This window comes from Carcharhinus amblyrhynchos, chromosome 4, assembly GCF_965287045.1.
Source record: "Carcharhinus amblyrhynchos chromosome 4, sCarAmb.v2.hapA, whole genome shotgun sequence".
NCBI classification, from domain to species: Eukaryota; Metazoa; Chordata; class Chondrichthyes; order Carcharhiniformes; family Carcharhinidae; genus Carcharhinus; species Carcharhinus amblyrhynchos.
In genome coordinates this window covers 2,239,163-2,262,545 of record NC_137327.1, presented here as the reverse complement: position 1 = coordinate 2,262,545, position 23,383 = coordinate 2,239,163, and the positions used below count along the sequence as shown (strand labels likewise).

Sequence of the window (23,383 nt, the reverse complement as noted above, 5' to 3'; positions counted from 1 at the left end):
CTTTACTCTGTATCTAACCCTGTGCTGTACCTGTCCTGGGAGTGTTTGATGGGGGGACAGTGTAGAGGGAGCTTTACTCTGTATCTAACCCTGTGCTGTACCTGTCCTGGGAGTGTTTGATGGGGACAGTGTAGAGGGAGCTTTACTCTGTATCTAACCCTGTGCTGTACCTGTCCTGGGAGTGTTTGATGGGGACAGTGTAGAGGGAGCTTTACTCTGTATCTAACCCCGTGCTGTACCTGTCCTGGGAGTGTTTTATGGGGGACAGTGTAGAGGGAGCTTTACTCTGTATCTAACCCCGTGCTGTACCTGTCCTGGGAGTGTTTGATGGGGGGACAGTGTAGAGGGAGCTTTACTCTGTATCTAACCCCGTGCTGTACCTGTCCTGGGAGTGTTTGATGGGGACAGTGTAGAGGGAGCTTTACTCTATATCTGGGGTTAGATACTGGATTTAACTTGCTGTGATGTTAACTTGTGCAATGTATGTGGTCTCTGCTGTGTGTAAGCCTGTGTGTGAGACTCTGAGATTATCGTTTATTAATATATTGATTGTATATTGGCAGCCTCTTCGATATGGGTGGTGAATATTACTGCTATGGCTCTGACATCACCTGCTCCTTCCCAGCCAATGGCAGGTTCACTCCTGACCAGCGTGCGATCTACCAGGCTGTTCTGAAAGCATCGCGGGCTGTGATGGACGCCATCAGACCAGGTACAACAAGACCCGTCTTCCCCCTTCCCCACTAATCAATTCTGACCTTGTATTAGCGTGTGAATTTGCAATGTGCATTTATATAGCGCCTTTGACTCTGTTAAATGTGCCAAGGGTGCTGCACTGGAGCGACAGTCCAACAGAATTTAACCTGAACCACATTCCACAGGAACATTTAAGTGCAGTTTGAAAGATGAGCGAGGTATAGAGAGGGAAATCTGCTGCCTGGGCCATGGGTAATTAATGCTGGAGTGATTCCAGTCAGAATGCAGGAGAGGTTAGAATGGAGGAGCACAGATTCTCACAGGTTGTAGGGTTTCATTCTGACATATGGTGCATCTCAGGAGTTTGCTTTGGTTGGGTCTCAGAGGAACATCAGGATAGGTTTTTGTCCAGGTGAATCCAGTCTTTAGCTCACTGTGTGAGGATAGTAGGTCTCTAATCTTCAGGTAAACGTTCTCCAAGGCGGCCTTCATGACACATGTCAGCGCAGAGTCGCTGAGCAGAGACTGATAGCCAAGTTCCACACACATGAGGATGGCCTGTACCGGGATCTTGGGCTCATGTCCCACTATCTGTAACCCCCGTGACTTGCCTGGGTTTGCAAAATCTCACTAACTGTCTTGTCTGGAGACAATACACATCTCTTTAACCTAATGCTCTCCCCACTCACATTGTTTGCATCTTTAAGATTTGAACAGCAGATTAGGTGTAAAGACTCGCATTCTAATCAGTATTCTGTAAACTGTGTGTGCCTTTATATTGCCCTGTTTGTGATCAGAACTCCCCACTCACCTGATGAAGGACAGCGCTCCAAAAGCTAGTGGCTTTTACTACCAAATAAACCTGTTGGACTTTAACCTGGTGTTGTGAGATTTCTTACTGAGGATAGTAGGTCACAGGGACAAGCTGTGATCCAGGCGTTCCTGTCTCAGCCTGTGAGTGGGCCTCTTATAATTAAAGCAGAATGTGAACTGCTCCCCACACAAGAAGCTAGACTTACACACACACACACACACACACACACATACACACACACACACACACACACATACACACACACACACACACACACACACACACATATACACACACACACACACACACACACACATATATACACACACACACACACACACACATATACACACACACACACACACACACACACATATACACACACACACACACACACACACACACACGGAAAGTCCCAGAGCCCGACCCATTGTGGCATTGAACCCAGTGACCAACCCACTGTATCTGAAGAGGAATTAGTTACCTGAATCTCTCTGACTGGAAGTTAGATCGAGTCACCGCTCCCTGGGGGCTGGCTCTGTACTCAGGATGCCCCGCTTTCTGTGAAATGTGTTTCACCGTGGGGAGTTTTATGCAACCAAAGTGTGGTTGATTCCCACCCAGTCAGTGCCAGCACGTAACATTCCCACTTTTCCGTCAGGGCGGCACTTAGATTTCTTTGGGAGAATCATGGCCTTCATCTCGGTTCATGCACTGTGTGTGTGTGTGATGGAAGCAGATTCAGACAGAAATTACAATAAATACTTGCTGGGTCTGCGAATGAACACGCTGTGATTTACTGGGACTGTGTACACACTGTGATTTACTGGGACTGTGTACACACTGTGATTTACTGGGACTGTGTACACACTGATTTGCTGGGACTGTGTACACACTGATTTGCTGGGACTGTGTACACACTGTGATTTACTGGGACTGTGTACACACTGTGATTTGTGAGGTCTGTGTACACACTGTGATTTACTGGGACTGTGTACACACTGTGATTTGTGAGGTCTGTGTACACACTGTGATTTGCTGGGACTGTGTACACACTGTGATTTGTGAGGTCTGTGTACACACTGTGATTTGTGAGGTCTGTGTACACACTGTGATTTGTGAGGTCTGTGTACACACTGTGATTTACTGGGACTGTGTACACACTGATTTACTGGGACTGTGTACACACTGTGATTTGCTGGGACTGTGTACACACTGATTTACTGGGACTGTGTACACACTGTGATTTACTGGGTCTGTGTACACACTGATTTACTGGGACTGTGTACACACTGTGATTTACTGGGACTGTGTACACACTGTGATTTGCTGGGACTGTGTACACACTGTGATTTGCTGGGTCTGCGTACACACTGATTTGCTGGGACTGTGTACACACTGTGATTTACTGGGACTGTGTACACACTGTGATTTACTGGGACTGTGTACACACTGATTTGCTGGGACTGTGTACACACTGATTTGCTGGGACTGTGTACACACTGTGATTTACTGGGACTGTGTACACACTGTGATTTACTGGGACTGTGTACACACTGTGATTTGTGAGGTCTGTGTACACACTGTGATTTACTGGGACTGTGTACACACTGTGATTTGTGAGGTCTGTGTACACACTGTGATTTGTGAGGTCTGTGTACACACTGTGATTTACTGGGACTGCGTACACACTGTGATTTGTGAGGTCTGTGTACACACTGTGATTTACTGGGACTGCGTACACACTGTGATTTGTGAGGTCTGTGTACACACTGTGATTTGTGAGGTCTGTGTACAGGCTATAAAAGTGCTGTGGTCTGGGATTCTGCAGTTCCAGATGGATGTTATTCCGATGTTATTTGGGGATGTTTCTGCAGCTGGTGTCCTGGGTCAGAGAGGAGTTCTTACCTGGAGTTGCAGGGCCATCCCTCCTTAAAGTGACCCTTATTTCATCTTCATATTCCACTGAAATTGAATAAATGGCCAGTGAGTGCTTTGCCTCTGGAAGTGGAACTCCGGATCTGTTCAATTTCGAGGAGGGGCAGAGAGTAACTACGATCCGACTGATGTCATTGCTGTCCTTCGACCTTCTGTGCTCCTGTCAGGACAATCACCTGAGTCCTCTGGCAAGCTGACAAGAACTCAGACTTTGATTCTCACCAGTTGCCAGCCAGGGTGAAGGCTCATTGCCAGGCTCTGGGCCAGCGCCGCCTGGGTCCCAGCTGTCACACGGGAGATTGATTCCGCTGGGTTGTGAATGGCACCGGAACAAACCCCCGAGTTTCACAAGCATTCCTGTTCTTACTCTGATTCTGGTGTGTGTTATCAGTTTAACGCAGGGTACGGGCTACCACGCCCCCCCCTTATCGTGCTCCTGTGTTTCTATCCACTTTGTCAGTTAATGTGGAAATTCAGCGAGGCATTCCGTCCTCCAGAGGGTTAATCGGTGCTTTATCATTTCAGTGTGTTGTTACCAGTGATAAAACACTGATTTGAATTTTTATTTTTGTTGCAGTTCCCCGCTACTCCAGGCCTTCCTCATAGAATTCCTGCAGTGCAGAAGGAAGCCATTCAGCCCATCTTCCTGTGTTCTCCCTTTTTTGTCAATCTGATTGCTTGCTGATAAATCCAGAGATCAGATTCGTAAAGTCTTCCCTATTCCAATAACTCGGAATACACAAAAACACAGCCAGCCTCGCCCCCAAGGCCAGAAGTCCCTGCCCCAGGTCCACGCACCTTCGCACAGTCCCTCTCCACAATTCCCATGGTGGGCGGGACGGGAGAATTCCGACCAGAATCTAGGAGCAGGAGTGGACCATTCGACCTTCGAGCCTGCTCCCCCATTCATTACAATCATGGCTGATCCTCGATCTCAATGCCTTATTCCCACTTTCTCCCCATTCCCCTTGCTGCCATTAAAATCCAAAAAAAGGCTCTATCTGTTGAATGTATTGAGTGATGTGAGCTCCAGTCAGAGAGCTGGAGTCTGCTGAGGTAGCAGGCTTTACAATCGAGACCATCGCTTCCAATTTGTACTGAATTACTTAAATATAAAAGCAAGTTACTGCGGATGCTGGAATCTGAAACAAAAACAGAAAATGCTGGAAAATCTCAGCAGGTCTGACAGCCTCTGTGGGGAGAGACTAGAGGAAAGGTTTCAAGTCTGGATGACCCTTTCAGTGTTTGGTTTGAACGTTCAAGTCCAGGGTTATTAAAGTCTGAGAGTTACAGCAGCTCTCGGGCAGGTGAAATCGGACAGTGTTCCGGAGGTGGGAGTAGGTGGTCTTAGTGATGGCGAGGGTATGTGGTTGGAATCACACCTCAGAGTCAAATCTGTGATCAAGCTTGTGAACAAATGATGATGGACATGCAGGAATGACGCTCAGGGCTAAAGAAGCCCATCCTCGAGAGGCAGATTTTGCTCCAACAAGTACAGCCAAAGTGATTGTGTCACTGTGACGTGTTGTTGAGTGTCACTGTGGCGTGTTGTTGAGTGTCACTGTGACGTGTTGTTGAGAATGAGGGGAGATCTCATTGAGACGTATAAGATGATGAATGGGATGGATAGGATAGAGGTGGAGAGACTCTTCCCGCTCAAAAAAGACAGTAGGACTAGGGGGCACAGCCTCAAGATAAAGGGGGGGGCGGTTTAGAACGGAGTTGAGGAGGAACTTCTTCACTCAAAGGGTGGTGAATCTCTGGAATTCTCTGCCCGTTGAAGCGGTGGAGGCTGCCTCGCTAAATATTTTTAAGAAGCGGGTTGATGGGTTTTTGATAAGAGAGGGGATTAAGGGTTATGGGGAGAGGGCGGGAATGTGGAACTGAGCCACGACAGATCAGCCATGATCTTATTGAATGGCGGGGCAGGCTCGAAGGGCTAGATGGCCTACTCCTGCTCCTATTTCTTATGTTCTTATGTGTTACTGTGGCGTGTTGTTGAGTGTCACTGTGATGTGTTGTCGAGTGTCACTGGCGTGTTGTTGTGTCACTGGCGTGTTGTTGAGTGTCACTGTGGCGTGTTGTTGAGTGTCACTGTGACGTGTTGTTGAGTATCACTGGCATGTTGCTGAGTATCACTGTGACGTGTTGTCGAGTGTCACTGGCGTGTTGTCACTGTTGACGTGTTGTTGAGTGTCACTGTGACGTGTTGTTGAGTGTCACTGTGGCGTGTTGTTGAGTGTCACTGACGTGTTGTTGAGTGTCACTGACGTGTTGTTGAGTGTCACTGACGTGTTGTTGAGTGTCACTGACGTGTTGTTGAGTGTCACTGTGACGTGTTGTTGAGTGTCACTGATGTGTTGTTGAGTGTCACTGTGACGTGTTGTTGAGTGTCACTGTGACGTGTTGAGTGTCACTGTGGCGTGTTGTTGAGTGTCAGTGTGACGTGTTGTTGAGTGTCACTGTGACGTGTTGTTGCATGTCACTGGCGTGTTGTTGAGTGTCACTGTGACGTGTTGTTGAGTGTCACTGTGACGTGTTGTTGAGTGTCACTGTGACGTGTTGTTGATGTCACTGTGGCATGTTGTTGAGTGTCACTGTGGCGTGTTGTTGAGTGTCACTGGTGTGTTATTGAGTGTCACTGTGACGTGTTGTTGAGTGTCACTGTGACGTGTTGTTGAGTGTCACTGTGACGTGTTGTTGAGTGTCACTGTGGCGTGTTGCTGAGTGTCACTGTGACGTGTTGTTGAGTGTCACTGGCGTGTTGTTGAGTGTCACTGGCGTGTTGTTGAGTGCCACTGTGGCGTGTTGCTGAGTGTCACTGTGACGTGTTGTTGAGTGTCACTGTGACATGTTGTTGAGTGTCACTGTGACGTGTTGTTGTGTCACTGTGACGTGTTGTGTCACTGTGATGTGTTGTTGTTACTGTGACATGCTGTTGAGTGTCACTGACGTGTTGTTGAGTGTCACTGACGTGTTGTTGAGTGTCACTGACGTGTTGTTGAGTGTCACTGACGTGTTGTTGAGTGTCACTGTGACGTGTTGTTGAGTGTCACTGATGTGTTGTTGAGTGTCACTGTGACGTGTTGTTGAGTGTCACTGTGACGTGTTGAGTGTCACTGTGGCGTGTTGTTGAGTGTCAGTGTGACGTGTTGTTGAGTGTCACTGTGACGTGTTGTTGCATGTCACTGGCGTGTTGTTGAGTGTCACTGTGACGTGTTGTTGAGTGTCACTGTGACGTGTTGTTGAGTGTCACTGTGACGTGTTGTTGAGTGTCACTGGTGTGTTATTGAGTGTCACTGTGACGTGTTGTTGAGTGTCACTGTGACGTGTTGTTGAGTGTCACTGGTGTGTTATTGAGTGTCACTGTGACGTGTTGTTGAGTGTCACTGTGACGTGTTGTTGAGTGTCACTGTGACGTGTTGTTGAGTGTCACTGTGACGTGTTGAGTGTCACTGTGACGTGTTGTTGAGTGTCACTGGCGTGTTGTTGAGTGTCACTGGCGTGTTGTTGAGTGCCACTGTGGCGTGTTGCTGAGTGTCACTGTGACGTGTTGTTGAGTGTCACTGTGACATGTCGTTGAGTGTCACTGTGACGTGTTGTTGTGTCACTGTGACGTGTCACTGTGATGTGTTGTTGTTACTGTGACATGCTGTTGAGTGTCACTGACGTGTTGTTGAGTGTCACTGACGTGTTGTTGAGTGTCACTGACGTGTTGTTGTGTCACTGACGTGTTGTTGAGTGTCACTGTGACGTGTTGTTGAGTGTCACTGACGTGTTGTTGAGTGTCACTGACGTGTTGTTGAGTGTCACTGTGACATGCTGTTGAGTGTCACTGACGTGTTGTTGAGTGTCACTGACGTGTTGTTGAGTGTCACTGACGTGTTGTTGAGTGTCACTGGTGTGTTATTGAGTGTCACTGTGGCATGTTGTTGAGTGTCACTGTGGCGTGTTGTTGAGTGTCACTGGTGTGTTATTGAGTGTCACTGTGACGTGTTGTTGTCACTGTGACGTGTTGTTGAGTGTCACTGTGACGTGTTGTTGAGTGTCACTGTGACGTGTTGTTGAGTGTCACTGTGACGTGTTGAGTGTCACTGTGACGTGTTGTTGAGTGTCACTGGCGTGTTGTTGAGTGTCACTGGCGTGTTGTTGAGTGCCACTGTGGCGTGTTGCTGAGTGTCACTGTGACGTGTTGTTGAGTGTCACTGTGACATGTTGTTGAGTGTCACTGTGACGTGTTGTTGTGTCACTGTGACGTGTTGTGTCACTGTGATGTGTTGTTGTTACTGTGACATGCTGTTGAGTGTCACTGACGTGTTGTTGAGTGTCACTGACGTGTTGTTGAGTGTCACTGACGTGTTGTTGAGTGTCACTGACGTGTTGTTGAGTGTCACTGTGACGTGTTGTTGAGTGTCACTGACGTGTTGTTGAGTGTCACTGACGTGTTGTTGAGTGTCACTGTGACATGCTGTTGAGTGTCACTGACGTGTTGTTGAGTGTCACTGACGTGTTGTTGAGTGTCACTGACGTGTTGTTGAGTGTCACTGTGACGTGTTGTTGAGTGTCACTGATGTGTTGTTGAGTGTCACTGTGACGTGTTGTTGAGTGTCACTGTGACGTGTTGAGTGTCACTGTGGCGTGTTGTTGAGTGTCAGTGTGACGTGTTGTTGAGTGTCACTGTGACGTGTTGTTGCATGTCACTGGCGTGTTGTTGAGTGTCACTGTGACGTGTTGTTGAGTGTCACTGTGACGTGTTGTTGAGTGTCACTGTGACGTGTTGTTGAGTGTCACTGTGACGTGTTGTTGAGTGTCACTGTGACGTGTTGTTGAGTGTCACTGTGACGTGTTGTTGAGTGTCACTGGTGTGTTATTGAGTGTCACTGTGGCGTGTTGTTGAGTGTCACTGTGACGTGTTGTTGAGTGTCACTGTGACGTGTTGTTGAGTGTCACTGTGACGTGTTGTTGAGTGTCACTGTGACGTGTTGAGTGTCACTGTGGCGTGTTGTTGAGTGTCAGTGTGACGTGTTGTTGAGTGTCACTGTGGCGTGTTGTTGAGTGTCAGTGTGACGTGTTGTTGAGTGTCACTGTGACGTGTTGTTGCATGTCACTGGCGTGTTGTTGAGTGTCACTGTGACGTGTTGTTGAGTGTCACTGTGACGTGTTGTTGAGTGTCACTGTGACGTGTTGTTGAGTGTCACTGTGACGTGTTGAGTGTCACTGTGGCGTGTTGTTGAGTGTCAGTGTGACGTGTTGTTGAGTGTCACTGTGACGTGTTGAGTGTCACTGTGGCGTGTTGTTGAGTGTCAGTGTGACGTGTTGTTGAGTGTCACTGTGACGTGTTGTTGAGTGTCACTGTGACGTGTTGTTGAGTGTCACTGTGACGTGTTGTTGAGTGTCACTGTGACGTGTTGTTGAGTGTCACTGTGGTGTGTTGTTGCATGTCACTGGCGTGTTGTTGAGTGTCACTGTGGCATGTTGTTTGTGGTGTTGGTGTCTGTATGGCTATGGTGGTGTGCACCAGCCCACAGAGGATGTTGTCACTTTGCTCTCTCATTAGCCCAGTGTCTCCAGGGTGTGATATACGGTTCGAATCCTTGGAACTTATAGAAACATAGAACAGTACAGGCCCTTCAGCCCTCAATGTTGTGCTATGTTGAGCTATGTCCAAACCCAAGATCAAGCTATCCCACTCCCTATAATTCTGGTGTCCTCCATGTGCCTATCCAATAACCGCTTGAAAGTTCCTAAAGTGTCCGACTCCACTATCACAGCAGGCAGTGCATTCCACACCCCAACCACTCTCTGAGTAAAGAATCTACCTCGGACATCCCTCCTATATCTCCCACCATCAACCTTATAGTTATGCCCCCTAGTATGCCTTATAGTTATGCCCCCGTGTCTTACAAATTTACTGGAGTTCTATGAGGATGTGTCTAGGGCGGTGGATAGAGGTGGATGTGGTCTTTCTTGATTTTCAGAAGGCGTTTGACAAGGTACCTCACAAGAGATTATTGCAGAAGGTCAGGGGGCATGGAGTTGGGGGTAGGGTGTTAGCGTGGATAGAGGACTGGTTGTCAAATAGGAGGCAGAGAGTGGGGGTCATTGGGTGCTATTCGGATTGGTGGATGGTGACTAGTGGAGTGCCCCAGGGGTCGGTGCTGGGGCCTCAGCTATTTACCATTTATATAGATGATCTGGAGGAGGGAACCGAGTGTAGGGTGTCGAAATTTGCTGATGACACCAAAATTGGTGGAAAGGCAAATTGTGCGGAGGGTGGGGAGAGTCTACAGAAGGATCTAGATAGGCTGGGTGAATGGGCCAGGAAATGGCAAATGGAATTTAATGTTGGCAAGTGCGAGGTGGTCCACTTTGGTAGGAATAATGGTAGGAAGGATTATTACTTACGTGGAGAAAAACTGCAGCAGGCGACGGTGCAGAGGGACCTCGGGGTCCTTGTGCATGAGTCGCAAAAACCCAGCTTGCAGGTGCAGCAGGTGGTCAGGAAGGCGAATGGGATGCTGGCCTTCATAGCGAGGGGGATTGAATATAAAAGTAGGGAGGTCTTGCTGCAGCTGTACAGGGCATTGGTGAGGCCGCAGCTGGAGTACTGTGTGCAGTTTTGGGCGCCGTACTTACGCAAGGATATTTTGGCCTTGGAGGGAGTGCAGAGGAGGTTTACTAGGCTGATGCCGGAGTTGAGGGGGTTGAGCTATGAGGAGAGGCTGAATAGATTAGGCTTGTACTCGTTAGAGTTTAGAAGAATGAGGGGAGATCTCATTGAGACGTATAAGATGATGAATGGGATGGATAGGATAGAGGTGGAGAGACTCTTCCAGCTCAGAAAGGACAGTAGGACTAGGGGGCATAGCCTCAAGATAAAGGGGGGGCGGTTTAGAACGGAGTTGAGGAGGAACTTCTTCACTCAAAGGGTGGTGAATCTCTGGAATTCTCTGCCCGTTGAAGTGGTGGAGGCTGCCTCGCTAAATATTTTTAAGAGGCGGGTTGATGGGTTTTTGATGAGAGAGGGGATTAAGGGTTATGGGGAGAGGGTGGGAAAGTGGAACTGAGCCACGACAGATCAGCCATGATCTTATTGAATGGCGGGGCAGGCTCGAAGGGCTAGTTGGCCTACTCCTGCTCCTATTTCTTATGTTCTTATGTTCTTAGTAACAGCTACATCCACTGGAGGAAATAGTCTCTGCATGTCCACTCTATCAATCCCCCTCATCATCTTATAAACCTCTATTAAGTCGCCTCTCATCCTCCTCCACTCTAAAGAGAAAAGCCCCAGCTCCCTCAACCTTTCCTCATAAGACCTACCCTCCAAACCAGGCAGCATCCTGGTAAATCTCCTCTGCACTCTCTCCAATGCTTCCACATCCTTCTTATAGTGAGGTGACAGATGTCAGGGGGACGTATTTTACACAGAGGGTGGTGGGGCCTGGAATGCACTACCAAGCAAGGTGGTGGAGGCGGACACGCTGGGATCGTTTAAGACTTATCTGGATAGTCACATGAACAGACTGGGAATGGAGTGATACAAACGAATGGTCTAGTTGGGCACATGGTCGGTGCAGGTTTGGAGGGCTGAAGGGCCTGTTCCTGTGCTGTATTGTTCTTTGTTCTTTAACTGCACACAATATTTCAACTATGGTCTCACCAAGGTCCTGTATAATTGCAGCATAACCCCACGGCTCTTAAACTCAAACTCCCTGTTAATAAACGCTAACACACTATAAGCCTTCTTCACGGCTCTATCCACTGAGTGGCAACCTTCCGAGCTACCTTGTGACCCTCAAGCGGCCCAACTGAACCTTGTTTTTTCATCCTTACATACGCTTCCTTTTTCCTCTTACCAAGACATTCAACCTCCTTTGTGAACCATGGTTCCCTCACTCAGCCATTTCCTCCCTGCCTGCCAGGGTTATACCTATCAAGGACACGCAGTATTTGTTCCTTGAAAAAGCTCCACCTTTCGTTTGTGCCCATACCGGACAGTTTCTGCTCCCATCTTATCCTCCCTAATTCTTGCCTAATCACATCATAATTACCCCTGCCCCAGTTATAAGCCCGTGTGGTTCTGATTAGCTCTCTGGCTGTAGTTACTATGCCATTCAGGAAGATTTGGATACACTGCCCCTTCCATCGTACCGACGTGCCTGAACCAATGAAACTCCCCTGTTTGTGGCAAACCAGGAGCTCTGTCCTCGAGGGGTTTGGCCGTTGTGATTCAGTCTGTTGGGATATTCCCAGGATTCAGCACAGACAGTGAGGCTGGAAATCATTGAGGCAAAACCGTCCACCAAAGCTTCACAGACTCATTCAGCCCTGCAGTGACTGCATGACTGCGCCTTGTTTGATGGCACCACTTCTGCCAGTTTCTGAGTGAAGATTGGAGTGAACCAGGGCTCCGGCTGAGCCCACACTCTGTTTGACATCTCCTGACCTTTGCCCTGTCGATATGGAAGGTGCTTTACCTGAACACTCAGTCAGATGGCAAGCTCTGCAATCTATCACAACTGAACACATCACCCCCTAATCAGGGAACTCTTCCACGCTGAAATCATGATCCACTAGAACGCCAGAAGAGGCTTGAGGGGCTGAATGACCTCCTCCTCTTCCCATGAAACCGTGATCAAAACCAGAGGAATGTCGTGTGCTTGGTAAACTGGGAATAGGGAAACTGGACGATATCATCACTCATGGCAGTGGACCACGGGAAGCGTTTTGGCGCGTTAGCTGCTTTGCAAGCTCAGATATTAAATAAATGTTTGGCCTGTTTGAGAGACGCATCATCTGAATTTTACCGTTGTGGAACAAGCGAGTGAAATCCAGCACTGAGATGTGATGGTAAATGACGGGGTTTCCATTGGCAGCCGGCTGTAACACAACAGTGAGGTTCACTCTCCAAGGATCCCGCGCAGAGTCTCTCCCCAGTTCCTGATCTAACCCTGCCCGAAATGGATGGATCTGTTTAAACCTCAATCTCCTTCCTTGAGGCCTCCACACAACTGCTGCTTAAATTGAAAAGGGTTTTGCATTTCTTTCATGTGTTCCGTGACATCAGGACATTCCCAGAGATTTTCACAGACATTGAAGTATTTTTTGAAGTGCGGCACAGCAAGATCCCAAAGCAACAGTCAGGCAAGTAGCTAACCCTCTTCATTAGTGGCAGTGGATGAATATTGGCCAGAACAATGGATGGAGTTTCCCTGCTCCTCTTCAAACAGTGGTGGAATCTCTCACCTCTGCCTGAGGGCACACACATCCTCAGCTTCATGTTTCACCTGGAATATGGTTAAAATTTATCCAGTGCCTTATTCCATCTCCATCACTCCCCAGCCCCTCACTCACACTGCGGGAGGAGTGAATTCAGCAAACCCACAAGTTGCTGCCGAGATGTTTGGACTTGGCCAGGACGGGGCAGTAGGATTCTGTGCGGGATTAATGCGGGAGAGGCAAATATTTGGCTATTTGAGTTGACAACTGGAAGTTGTCCTGTTTCCTGATGACAATGGAACTAAATAACCTCTGTTATACATGTGCAGGCAGTTTGAAAAAAATCTCTTTGCACTAAACCAATATATATCATCTGTGTTTAATAGGGATCAGGATGTGTTGTGTACGGAGCATTGCCAACAGGCTGCAACTTGTTCCCTTTATCTGAAGCAAAAGTAGAGGTGGTCACGTGTGACCCAGCGACTGCCCATCACTGGGGGCTTTGTGACAGCTGCCAGTGCCAGTCTGTCTATCTGTCTGTCTGTCCTACACCCCAACCCGCTCCCTATTGAGATGCAACCCATATCCTTCTGAAGCACAGGATATAGAATCATAGAGCACAGAAGGAGGCCATTCAGCCCACCACACCTATACTGGCCCTCTTGGGAATCTGTCCAATTTTTCCCCCATGGTCTTGCAAATATTTTCATTTCCAAGTACCTCACCCATTCTCTTTGGAAAGCTGCAGTTGAACCTGATTCCAGTTCCCTTTAGGCGGTACATTCCAGATTATAATAAACTTGCTGTGTAAAAAATAAATTCTCCTCATTCTCAATCTTCATTGTGTAAATGATGGAAAATTTCAGCAGGTCAGACAGCCTCTGTGAAGAGAGAATAGGGTCATCCCGACTCGATCATTCTCTCCCCATAGATGCTGTCAGAGCTGCTCAGATTTTCCAGTATTTTCTGTTTAGTTTCAGATTCCAGCTTCTGCAGTGTTTTGCTTTTATCTACACATTTTCACTCTTTCTATCTGCCCTTTGTCTCAGTGTACCAATCTGACTGGCTTCTCTGGTTCCCCCAGGTTTGAAGTTCGCTTTGTCCTGTGTATGAAATGTTCATCTTTATTTCCCAATCCCTCTAAGGCCTTGCCCCTCCCTCTCTGATATCTCTGTGCCCCTCCGATTCCAGCCCCTCCACCCCTCCCCAGCTTCACTCCCACCATCACTGGTTACTGGTATTCAGCCATCCTCTATCTCTTTGTGTGCCTGAGTGCTGGACGTTTGTCTGATTACTTTCCTGTTGCTGTGGAACGTTTAACCACATTAACTGCGTAAAGCTATTGTCAGATGTCTGGGGTGGAGGGGGAGTTTGTTGATGGACTAACATTGAGAATCAGATTTGATGCTGTATCGCAGGCGAGTTCCGCAGTTTGAATTGGAGCAGATTCATTCATTTTTTTCAAGATTCATTCCAGTAGAGAATAGAATCCTGGCTGGAAAGTTTGCCGTGTTTATAAATACTGTTCATGTTCCAGCGTAGGGAGATGATCGAGAGCTCCTGTTCCTGAATTCACCACTCAGTCCTTCTTGAGGATGTCAGTGCTGGCGAGTGATAGCCTCTGTATAAACACATGTGCGTGTCCTCAGCAGCTCTGGCCTCAGCTGTGTCTGCTGTTGTTTTCTAAAACCTTGCTTAAATGAACTTGCAAACATTCACCCTGACTCTCAGCCTTGTTCCCTGGGCTCCTGTCTTTCCCAAGGAGATGTTTATCAGTCAGAGCCTTGGTTTATGCTCCTGCACTGTGTTCTCAGCTGACACTTTCAGTCAGCGAGCAGGAGTCCTGACTGAGTTCATTTAAAACAAATCCACATTTTTCTGTCCTTGACCCTGAGGAGATCCTGGCACTGCGATTAACCAGCTTACTCTGATCACAATGGTTATCTTACATTGGCAGGCAGCTGGGAACAGCCCAGACACATCAGTAGATTCTGTCACAGACAGACTTCTCTGAAGCCATGTTTCTAAAGTCCAAGGACATTGTAATGCAGGATTGTATACTGTAGCTGTCATCGAGATATAATCAGTGGATAAATTGGTATTTGGTGCAGAATAGAGTCTCCGTGCGATTGTGTGTTATGTTGCAAAGTTTGAGTGTCCACAAGCTGAAGCTACAACTCTCACTGAGACAGACTTTAAACATCTCAATTTGTCAACAGCACAGAACATCTCCTCAACGCTGATTAGCTTCAGCTTTGATTACATTTTAAATAACGCTGCTTAGCTCAAGAAAACAAAACTGAAGAATATGTTGCAGGTCGGAGAAACAAAAGATAATTCCTATTTTTATTGCTGCTAAACTGAAGTGAGTCAGAATTTACAGCGAATATTGGGTAACAGACAGGAAGCTAAGACAGGACATAAACGGGACATTCTCAATTTGGCAGGCAGTGACCAGTGAAGTGCCACAAGGGTCAGTGTTAGAGCCTCAGCTATTTACAATCTGTGTCTTAGATGAAGAGATAGAGAGTAATATATCTCAGGTTTGCTGATAGGAGGCTAGGTGGGGAAGTGAGCTGTGGAGAGGCCACAGAGAGACTGCAAAAGATAGAGCTTGTTTTTCTTCATTGAAGGGATGAGGGCGTCGCTGGTTAGACCACATTTATTGCCCCTCCCTAATTACCCTGGGGAAGGTGGTGGTAAACTGCCTTTACCACTGCAGACCATGTGGTGTAGGTACACCCACAGTTCCAGGATTTTGACCCAGCGATTACACATTGATATTAGGGGTGTCACAGTGGTTCGCACTGCTGCCTCACAGCACCAGGGACCCAGGGTTCAGTTCCGGCTTTGGGTCACCGTCTGTGTGGAGTCTGCACATTCTCCCCGTGTCTGCGTGGGTTTCCTCCGGGTGCTCCGGTTTCCTCCCACAGTACGAAAGGCATGCTGGTTAGGTGGATTGGTCATGTTAAATTGACCCTTAGTGCCAGAGGGATTAACAGAGTAAATACGTGGGGGTAGGACCTGGGTGGGGTTGTGGTCGATGCAGGCTCGATGGGCCGAATGGCCTCCTGCACTGTAAGGATTGTGTGGGTGGGACCTTACGGCCTCACTCATCCCACCCAAAGCTAACTGACCTTCCCATGGTCCACCGCTCGCCCACTGCGATTCCCATGGTGGGCAGGACAGTGAATCTCCAGCCTCGGATTCTGTAATCACAGTGACTGTATTTGGATCAATTTACTGTCTGCAGAGTGAGAAATGTGAGTCAGTTAGTTGTACAAAAAGAACTCTGAGAAATGAATGTTTAAATGACATTTGAACATCACCTGTGTCTCTGGCTGGAATCTGAACTCTGCAGTGAGGCTATTTTTAGTCTGGCTGTAACCTGGATTAGAGATATGCTAAACAAGCCTCCCAATAATTACGCACAGGAATTTGAGACCAAATTAGTCTTGACATAACCAGGTTTGAGGGCAGGAGATCAGGTGCACAAAAATACTTAACCCCCAATTTAAAGCCAAAGATTCAATCCAAACTCCTACATCCACATTTGGAATGGGAACTCTGATGTAAACCTGTCACACTGCAATGACACTGCCCAGCCTGTGGGGGCGCTGCAGCACCATCACATGGGTGGTGTGGGGGAAGATCCAAGAATTTCCAGTCGAGAAGTTGACAAAAAAAGCGTGCATGAGATGAGAATTTTGAATATCAGTTAGTCCACTGTGACGGGGAGGTGTGACCCGAGGCTGTTTTTGTCTTGGGGTGAGAGGACAGAAGGAGGAAAGGGAAAGGAGACACGGAGCTGCAGAGTATTTCACTCCTCTCTCACCGGGGGAATACTGTCAGGAGCTGATTCCAGTCGCTGCAAAGTTGAGTCAGCAGCGAGGAGGCTGTTTTCAACCAGATTGTGGAGGTTGATACTGACATAGTCAGTGGGGATAAGAATAACTGGAAAGGCAGGCTTCTGGGGAGGGAGCGGAGACATTGAGGGACCAGGATCGGCAAGGATTGCTTTATTTTACAGCCTGTAAACCGACAGATCCACAATTGTAATCAGTTTCACTTGGGTCATCGTACAGCTTAATCTAATGGTACAAAATGGTAATCTAATGGTACAGGACTAGAGGGCACAGCCTCAAGATAAGGGGGGGCGGTTTAGAACGGAGTTGAGGAGGAACTTCTTCACTCAAAGGGTGGTGAATCTCTGGAATTCTCTGCCCATTGAGGTGGTGGAGGCTACCTCGCTAAATGTTTTTAAGAAGCGGGTTGATGGGTTTTTGATAAGCGAGGGGATTAAGGGTTATGGGGAGAGGGCGGGAAAGTGGAACTGAGACACGACAGATCAGCCATGATCTTATTGAATGGCGGGGCAGGCTCCAAGGGCTAGATGGCCTACTCCTGCTCCTATTTCTTATGTTCTTGTGTTCTTAAAATAAAGAATTTGCCACATTTCCCCACATCAGTAAGTTGCTTATTAAACAAGACAACTTCTAGCCTTTCTCCAATATTTCCAACCCCTTTCTAACAAACTTTGGAGTCTGTCTGTCTTTCAGCTTCTATCTTTGGTTAAAGTTTAAAACTTATTTATTAGTATCACAAGTAAGGCTTACATTAACATTGCAATGAAGTTACTGTGAAAATCCCTTTGTCACCACACTGCGGCGCCTGTTCGGGTACATTGAGAGAGAATTTAGCATGGCCAATGCACCCTAACCAGCACATCTTTCGGACAGTAGGAGGAAACCGGAGCACCCGGAGGAAACGCAGAAGCGGGGAGAACGTGCAGAGTCTGCACAGACAGTGACCTGAGCTGGGAATCGAACCCGGGTCCGTGGTGCTGTGAGGCAGCAATGCTAACCACTGTTGCCCATGTTTCTGTTCACAGACAGGGTTCAAAGGTTGTTTTTGCTGAATTGCATATCCTTTAACTAGTGTGCAAGTCAGTGAATCCTCTGTGAAAGCATGTTTATTATTTAATCTTTTCCAATAAACTCATTGTACTTAAAACAAAAGTATGTTAACATTACGAGTATAGGAGCAGGAATAGTCCATTCAGCCCATCGAGTCTGCTCTGCCATTCAAACAGGTCATGGCTAAGCATCATTTTCCCCATTATCTTTATATCCCTTGATGTCGTTAGTCTCCAGAAATCTACCTCTTACCCAGTGAGTGGTTAGGGTCTGGAATGTACTGTCTGAGAGTGAGGTGGAGACAGATTCACACAGCGAGTGGTTAGGATCTGGAATGCACTGTCTGAGAGTGTGGTGGAGACAGATTCACACAGAGAGTGATTAGGATCTGGAATGCACTGTCTGAGAGTGAGGTGGAGACAGGTTCACACAGAGAGTGGTTAGGATCTGGAATGCACTGTCTGAGAGTGAGGTGGAGACAGGTTCACACAGTGAGTGGTTAGGATCTGGAATGCACTGTCTGACAGTGTGGTGGAGACAGATTCACACAGAGAGTGGTTAGGATCTGGAATGTACTGTCTGAGAGTGTGGTGGAGACTGGTTTAATCAGGGCATTCAAAAAGGCATCAAGGTGCATTGCTCTTACAGAGAGCTAACACAGAGCCAGTGGGCTGAATGGTCTCCTGTGCAGTAATCTCAGTGTATCTGACCCAGTGCAACCTGCATGCTGTCTCTTTTTGTTCTGGGACTTCAGCAATGCCAAGAACCACACCTCAACCCAGCACCTCAGCCAGTCACTTCCACCCGTCCCTTTGGGGCAGTTTGTCCAGATGAATGTGTGAGGGAGCTGTGCAGGGGGGGCAGTAGGTGTGGGGGGGTTCTGAGAGGAGGGCAATGAATGGTACTGATTGGGGGGAGCGGGTGGGGAGCAGGGGGTTCTTTACAGGAGAAACACCCTGCAAGTTTTCACTCCACTCCAATTGCTGAGGGGTTCAGGATGAGGGGCTGTTCATTACTTCTCTCCTCTTGATGCAAAGTGGCAGGTTTCACACGGGCAGCTCACTCTAAAGTGTTCCGGATTTTTCCATGTGCAAAGCTGGGTTAGAATATCACATTCCCTGTGCTGACTGGGTGGAATACAACAACAACCGGACTTGTATAGCACTACCAGCAAAATGCCTCCCGAGTAGAGACTGTAAATTCCTCTCGACGATTGCCAGGTAGTTTGTGTGAGGAGAGTTATATGGAGAGCAAACAAATTGCTCCTGAGTTTAAAGAACAGGCGGCACGGTGGCAGTGATTAGCACCACTGTCCCACAGCGCCAGGCTCACAGCGCCAGGGACCCGGGTTCGATTCCCAGGGGCACGATGACACAGTGGGTTAGCGCTGCTGTCTCACAGTGCCAGGGACCCGGGTTCGATTCCCGGTGACACAGTGGGTTAGCGCTGCTGCCTCACAGCGCCAGGGACCCGGGTTCCATTCCCAGTGACACAGTGGGTTAGCACTGCTGTCTCACAGCACCAGGGACCCGGGTTCCATTCCCAATGACACAGTGGGTTAGCACTGCTGTCTCACAGTGCCAGGGACCCGGGTTCCATTCCTGCCTTGATTTGATTTGATTTGACTTATTATTGTCACATCTATTGACAGTGAAAAGTATTGTTTCTTGCACATGATACATACCGTACATAGAGAAGGAGAGAGAGTGCAGAATCTAGTGTAACAGTCATAGCTAGGGTGTAGACAAAGATCAACTTTGCATATGGTGGAGTCTGCACATTCCACCCGTGTCTGTGTGGGTTTCGTCCGGGTGCTCTGCTTTCCTCCGAAAGATGTGTTGGTTAGGTGCATTGGTCATGCAAAATTCTCCCAGTGTACTCGAACAGGTGCCGGAGTGTGGCAACTAGGGGGTTTTCACAGTAATTTCATTGCAGTGTTAATGTAAGCCTATGCTTGTGACACTAATAAATAAACTACACATCTTTGGACTGTGAGAGGAAAGTAGAGCTGACACGGGGAGAACATGTGTAAAACACCTGGGAACATTTCACTACATAAAAGGTGCTATATAAATGCAAATAGATGCATCAGTAATATACAGAATGAGGCACTTGGTTCCACACAGGACAGAAGGTCACGCAGTGTAGATTCTGCTCAGGGAGATACGTGCGTTGCAGCAGTTGGATTAGGGAGGGGAAGTTCAGTTTGCTCATCATCGTCCTGTCCTTGGAGGGTGTGAGCAGGGACAGTCTGTGATCTGCCCCACAGTACAATCTCCCGTTTGGAGAAGGATCTCAACTGATACCTCGGGGCAGCTGAACATCTGGAGGAATTTCGACGAAGCTGAGTTTGTGATGGGGACACGAGAAGATAATGTGGTTTTCAGGGATGCCCCTTCCATGTTTCCGCTGGTGTCAGTGTTTGTACACATTCCCCATCGTCCCCCTGACTGCTACCTGTCAGCACCTGCCCAGTGTGTTACACATTCAGAAAGTGTCCACTCCCTCTGCCCAACTCCTTCCTCACCCATCCTCCTCTTATCCCTCCCCCTCCCTCTTCCCTCCTCCTCCAGCTGTGCCCCCTCCCTACATTCAGCCCTCCCTGTTTCCCAGCCTCTGTTCTTCCATTCTCTCCCTCACGCCCTACCCCCTCCCAGTGGAATATAACACTCACTGAACAGAACAAACTATCCTCCATCACCATGGTCATTGAGTGGAGTAATAGAATGGAGTTATGGATGAATCCCGGTGTTCAATCTCTATTAGGGACTCGTGAGGAAAATGCTCTCCCCGCCACCGCCCCCTGCCCACCCCCCACCCCACCCCCCACCGCCTGTGGTGCTGGAGAGATTTGGGCCCCAAGTCAGCTGCTGCCCCTGAGCACGTTACACTCGCGATGTGGAGATGCCGGCGTTGGACTGGGGTAAACACAGTAAAAAGTCTGACAACACCAGGTTTCAGTCCAGCCGATTTATTTGATAGTAAACTCACTAGCTTTCAGGTTAGCCCCTTCGTCAGGTGAATGGAGAGTTCTCAATTCTCCATTCAGACTTCTCACGTTACACTCACCATACATCAGACCCAAATTTCTCTCATTCTGGGGCCCTAAATAGAACATAGAAAAACTACAGCACAAACAGGCCCACAAGTTGCATCGAACATGTCCCTACCTGCTAGGCTTACCTGTAACCCTCTATCTTACTAAGTCCCATGTACTCATCCAAAATTCTCTTAAAAGACCCTATCGAATCAGCCTCCACCACCACCGACTGCAGCCGATTCCACTCACCCACCGCCCTCTGAGTGAAAAACTTACCCCTGACATCTCCTCTGTACCTACTCCCCAGCACCTTAAACCTGTGTCCTCTTGTGGCAGGCATTTCAGCCCTGGGGAAAAGCCTCTGAGAGTCCACCCGATCAATACCTCTCAACATCTTATAAACCTCTGTCAGACCCCCGCTCATCCTTCGTCTCTCTAAGGAGAAAAGACCGAGCTCTCTCAACCTATCCTCATAAGGCATGCCACCCAATCCAGGTAACGTTCTTGTAAATCTCCTCTGCACCCTTTCAATGGCTTCCACATCCTTCTTGTAATGAGGCGACCAGAACTGAGCACAGTACTCCAAGTGGGGTCTGACCAGGGTCTTACAAAGCTGCAGCATTATCTCCCAACTCCTAAACTCAATCCCTCGATTGATGAAGGCCAGTACACCATACACCTTCTTAACCACATCCTCTACCTGTGAAGCCGATTTGAGAGTCCTATGAACCCAGACCCCAAGATCCTTCTGATCTTTCACGCTGATAAGAGTCTTACCCTTAATATTACATTCTGCCATCCTATTTGATCTGCCAAAATGAACCACTACACATTTATCTGGTTTGAAGTCCATCTGCCACTTCTCCGCTCAGTCTTGCATCGGCGAACTTACTAACCCATCCCTCCACTTCCTCATTCAGGTCATTTATAAAAATGACAAACAGCAAGGGTCCTAGAACAGATCCCTGGGGCACTCCACTGGTGACCGACCTCCATGCAGAATATGACCCATCCACAACCACTCTCTGCCTTCTGTGGGCAAGCCGGTTCTGGAAAATGTTATTTTCTGACACAGACAGACAGAAACACACACACACACGTGCAGACACACACACATGCACGCAGACGCTCGCAGACACACATGCAGACATGCGCACACAGACACACACGCACACAGACACACGCGCACACAGACACACGCGCACACAGACACACGCGCACACAGACACACGCGCACACAGACACACGCGCACACAGACACACGCGCACACAGACACGCGCACACAGACACACGCGCACACAGACACACGCGCACACAGACACACGCGCACACAGACACACGCGCACACAGACACACGCGCACACAGACACACGCGCACACAGACACACGCGCACACAGACACACGCGCACACAGACACACGCGCACACAGACACACACGCACACAGACACACGCGCACACAGACACACACTCATATATCAATGAGCAGCAACACATCTGCTTACTCTGCAGAAAGACCATTATGTACTTAACCCTTGGCTGGAGAATGTGCCAGTTACAGTTTAACCATTGCCCACTAATAAAGTGCGGACAAGGTCAGATGGCTGAGTTTGCAGCAGAATGCTGGCCGATAGCTGGTTACTGTGTAACTAAACTACTTATCATTATATAGCCGACTTGTGGCACAGTCATTGCAAAGATTCCGGAGAGACAGCGATTAACAGAATGTCTCCAGCCTCAAGTAAAACTCACTGACTCCTTGGGGAGAGAACTCCAAGTTGAATGGTGTAGGACCCTTCTTGAGAAAGGCTGAGGCAAACTGCATGTGGACTGTGTCCATCCAATCCCCTCCTCCCCAGACACACCAGCAGAGAGCATTCCCTCCCCCATAAACTTGAGAAACTGAGTGATAGAAACAAGCTCCAACCCCACAAACTGTGCAATTAGAATAAATTTCATGGGTTCTGTGTGCATTAGAACACAACAATTTACATTGATATAGAGCCTGCCACATCCTCACGATTACAAAACTGTTTAGAGACAGTTCCGTATTTTCTACCCGTCTCCTCTCTGATAATGAGCCGATAATCGATGTGAGCCTTTCCAAATATTGAACAGAACACCAGAAAAAAAATCCACTTTTACTCAAGATAAAACTCCCCAAATATCAGAAAGAGATCATCACTCATTGGGAAGATTGCATCTCTGACAATGCGGCACTCCCTCAGCACTGACCCTCTGACAGTGCGGCACTCCCTCAGTACTGACCCGCTGACAGTGCGGCACTCCCTCAGTACTGACCCTCTGACAGTGCGGCACTCCCTCAGTACTGACCCTCTGACAGTGCGGCACTCCCTCAGTAATGACCCTCTGACAGTGCGGCACTCCCTCAGTACTGACCCTCTGACAGTGCCTCTCTCTGTTATATATTTAAAAGATTTGCGGGTTGATTTAAGAGTTGATCAAGTGATTCCATGGGGGTGTATGTACCAGTGATAAGGGAGGACTATAGAAAATGAGATAATCTGCCATCTAAGGAAATAAAGGAGGGTATCAAATTGAAAGAAAATGCATACAAAGCAGCAAAGATTAGGGGGGGGGGATCTTATAGAGACTTACAAGATAATGAAAGAGATAGATAGGGTAGAGAGATTCTTTCCACTTAGAAAGGACAGCACGACTAGAGGGCACAGCCTCAAGATAAAGCGGGGGGGCGGTTTAGAACGGAGTTGAGGAGGAACTTCTTCACTCAAAGGGTGG

General features: G+C 48.1%; 1 protein-coding gene across 1 annotated transcript in view; it reads left to right on the top strand.

Moving 5' to 3' along the window:
- Window positions 1-567: 567 nt before the first annotated feature.
- LOC145341756 (xaa-Pro dipeptidase-like) overlaps window positions 568-23,383 on the top strand; it is a 36,297-nt gene continuing 13,481 nt past the window's right edge. Inside the window, exon 1 of the mRNA XM_080186665.1 lies at window positions 568-712. Coding sequence (XP_080042791.1) covers window positions 574-712 — 139 coding nt within the window. The 5' untranslated portion in view covers window positions 568-573. The remainder of the gene's footprint in view (window positions 713-23,383) is intronic.